Source organism: Mobula birostris, chromosome 28 (genome assembly GCF_030028105.1).
Source record: "Mobula birostris isolate sMobBir1 chromosome 28, sMobBir1.hap1, whole genome shotgun sequence".
Taxonomy (NCBI): Eukaryota; Metazoa; Chordata; class Chondrichthyes; order Myliobatiformes; family Myliobatidae; genus Mobula; species Mobula birostris.
This window is the reverse complement of record NC_092397.1, coordinates 38,854,913-38,857,204: the sequence shown is the minus strand read 5'-3', so window position 1 is coordinate 38,857,204 and position 2,292 is coordinate 38,854,913. Positions and strand designations below refer to the sequence as shown.

Here is a 2,292-nt window from a genome sequence, read left to right as displayed (position 1 = left end):
AACTGACAAGGATAGGGGAACTGACACGGACCAGGGAGCCGACACGGACCAGGGAACTAACATGGATCAGGGAACTGACGGTGACCACGGAACTTACACGGACCAGAGAACTGACACGGATCTGGGAACTGACAGGGGCCAGGGGTACTAACTGGGACCAGGGAAAAGACAAGGACCAGGGAATTGACACGGACCAGGCAACTGACACGGATCAGTGAACGGGCGGGGACCAGGGAACTGACAGGGACCAGGGAATTGTCACGGACATGGGAACTGACCAGGGACTGGGGAACTAACGGGGACCGGGAAATGACACGGAGCAGGGAACTGACGGAGACCAGCGAACTGACAGGGACCAGGGAACTGACAGGCACCAGGGAACTGAGAGGGAACAGGGAACTGACACTTACCAGGGAAGTAACACGGACAAGGAAACTGATACGGACCAGCCGAAGTAAGAGGGACCAGGGAACTGACACGGACCAAGGAACTGACAGGAAGCAGGGAACTGACTGAGACTATGGAACTGACACGGACTAGGGAACTGACAGGGACCAGGGAACTGACACGGACCAGGAACTGCACGGACCAGGGAACTGACACAGACCAGGAAACTGACAGGGACCAAGGAACTGACAGGGATCAGGGAACTGACACTGACCAGGGAACTGACACGGACCAGGGAACTGACACGGATCAGGGAACTGACGGGGACCACGGAACTTACACTGACCAGAGAACTGACACGGCTGGGAACTGAACGGATCGGGGAACTGACACGGACCAGGGAGCTAACTGGGACCATGGAAAAGACAAGGACCAAGGAACTGACACGGACCAGGCAACTGACACGGATCAGAGAATGGGCGGGGACCAGGGAACTGACATGGATCAGGGAACGGAAACGGACCAGGGAACTGAGATGGACCAGGGAACCGACACGTACCAGGGAATTGACATGGACATGGGAAACTGACAGGGACTGGACTAGGGAACTGACAGGCACCAGGGAACTGAAGTGGACCGGGGAACTGAAACGGATCAGGGAACTGAACGGATCGGGGAACTGACACGGACCAGGGAACTGACAGGGACCAGGGAACCGACAAGGACCAGGGAACTGACACGGACCAGGGAACTGACACGGACCAGGGAACTGACAGGGACCAAGGAACTGACAGGGATCAGGGAACTGACACGGACCAGGGAACTGAACGGATCAGGGAACTGAACGGATCGGGGAACTGACACGGACCAGGGAACTGACAGGGACCAGGGAACCGACAAGGACCAGGGAACTGACACGGACAGGAACTGACACGGACCAGGGAACTGACAGGGACCAAGGAACTGACAGGGATCAGGGAACTGACACGGACCAGGGAACTGACACGGATCAGGGAACTGACGGGGACCACGGAACTTACACTGACCAGAGAACTGACACGGCTGGGAACTGAACGGATCGGGGAACTGACACGGACCAGGGAGCTAACTGGGACCATGGAAAAGACAAGGACCAGGCAACTGTCACGGATCAGAGAATGGGCGGGGACCAGGGAACTGACATGGATCAGGGAACGGAAACGGACCAGGGAACTGAGATGGACCAGGGAACCGACACGTACCAGGGAATTGACACGGACATGGGAACTGATAGGGACTGGGGAACTAACGGGGACCGGGGGAAATGACACGGACCAGGGAACTGGTCAGGGACCGGGGAGCCGACACGGACCAGGGAACTGACGGAGCCCAGCGAACTGACAGGGACCAGGGAACTGACAGGCACCAGGGAACTGACAGGGAACAGGGAATTGACACTGACCAGGGAACTAACACGGACAAGGGAACTGACTCGGACCAGCGGAAGTGACAGGGACCAGGGAACTGACACGGACCAAGGAACTGACAGGGACCAGGGAACTGACTGGAACCAGGGAACTGACACGGACTAGGAAACTGACACGGACCAGGGAACTGACACGGACCAAGGAACTGACAGGCACCAGGGAACTGACACGGACCAGGGAACTGACATGGATCGGGGAACTGACACGGACCTGGGAACTGACACGGACCAAGGAAATGACGGAGACCAGGTAACTGACAGGGACTAGGGAACTGACAGGCACCAGGGAACTGAAGTGGACAGGGGAACTGACACGGACCAGGGAACTGACACGGACAAGGGAACTGACGGGCATTAGGGAACTGACACAGACCGGGAAACTGACACGGACCAGGGAAATGACGGAGACCAGGCAACTGACAGGGACTAGGGAACTGACA

At 57.5% G+C, this 2,292-nt stretch overlaps 1 protein-coding gene across 1 annotated transcript in view; it reads left to right on the top strand.

The window, feature by feature from the left end:
• The window catches only part of LOC140189224 (transmembrane protein 151B-like), a 1,051-nt gene extending 833 nt beyond the window's left edge, over window positions 1–218 (top strand). Inside the window, exon 2 of the mRNA XM_072245913.1 lies at window positions 107–218. Coding sequence (XP_072102014.1) covers window positions 107–218 — 112 coding nt within the window. The remainder of the gene's footprint in view (window positions 1–106) is intronic.
• The last annotated feature ends 2,074 nt before the right edge of the window (window positions 219–2,292 follow it).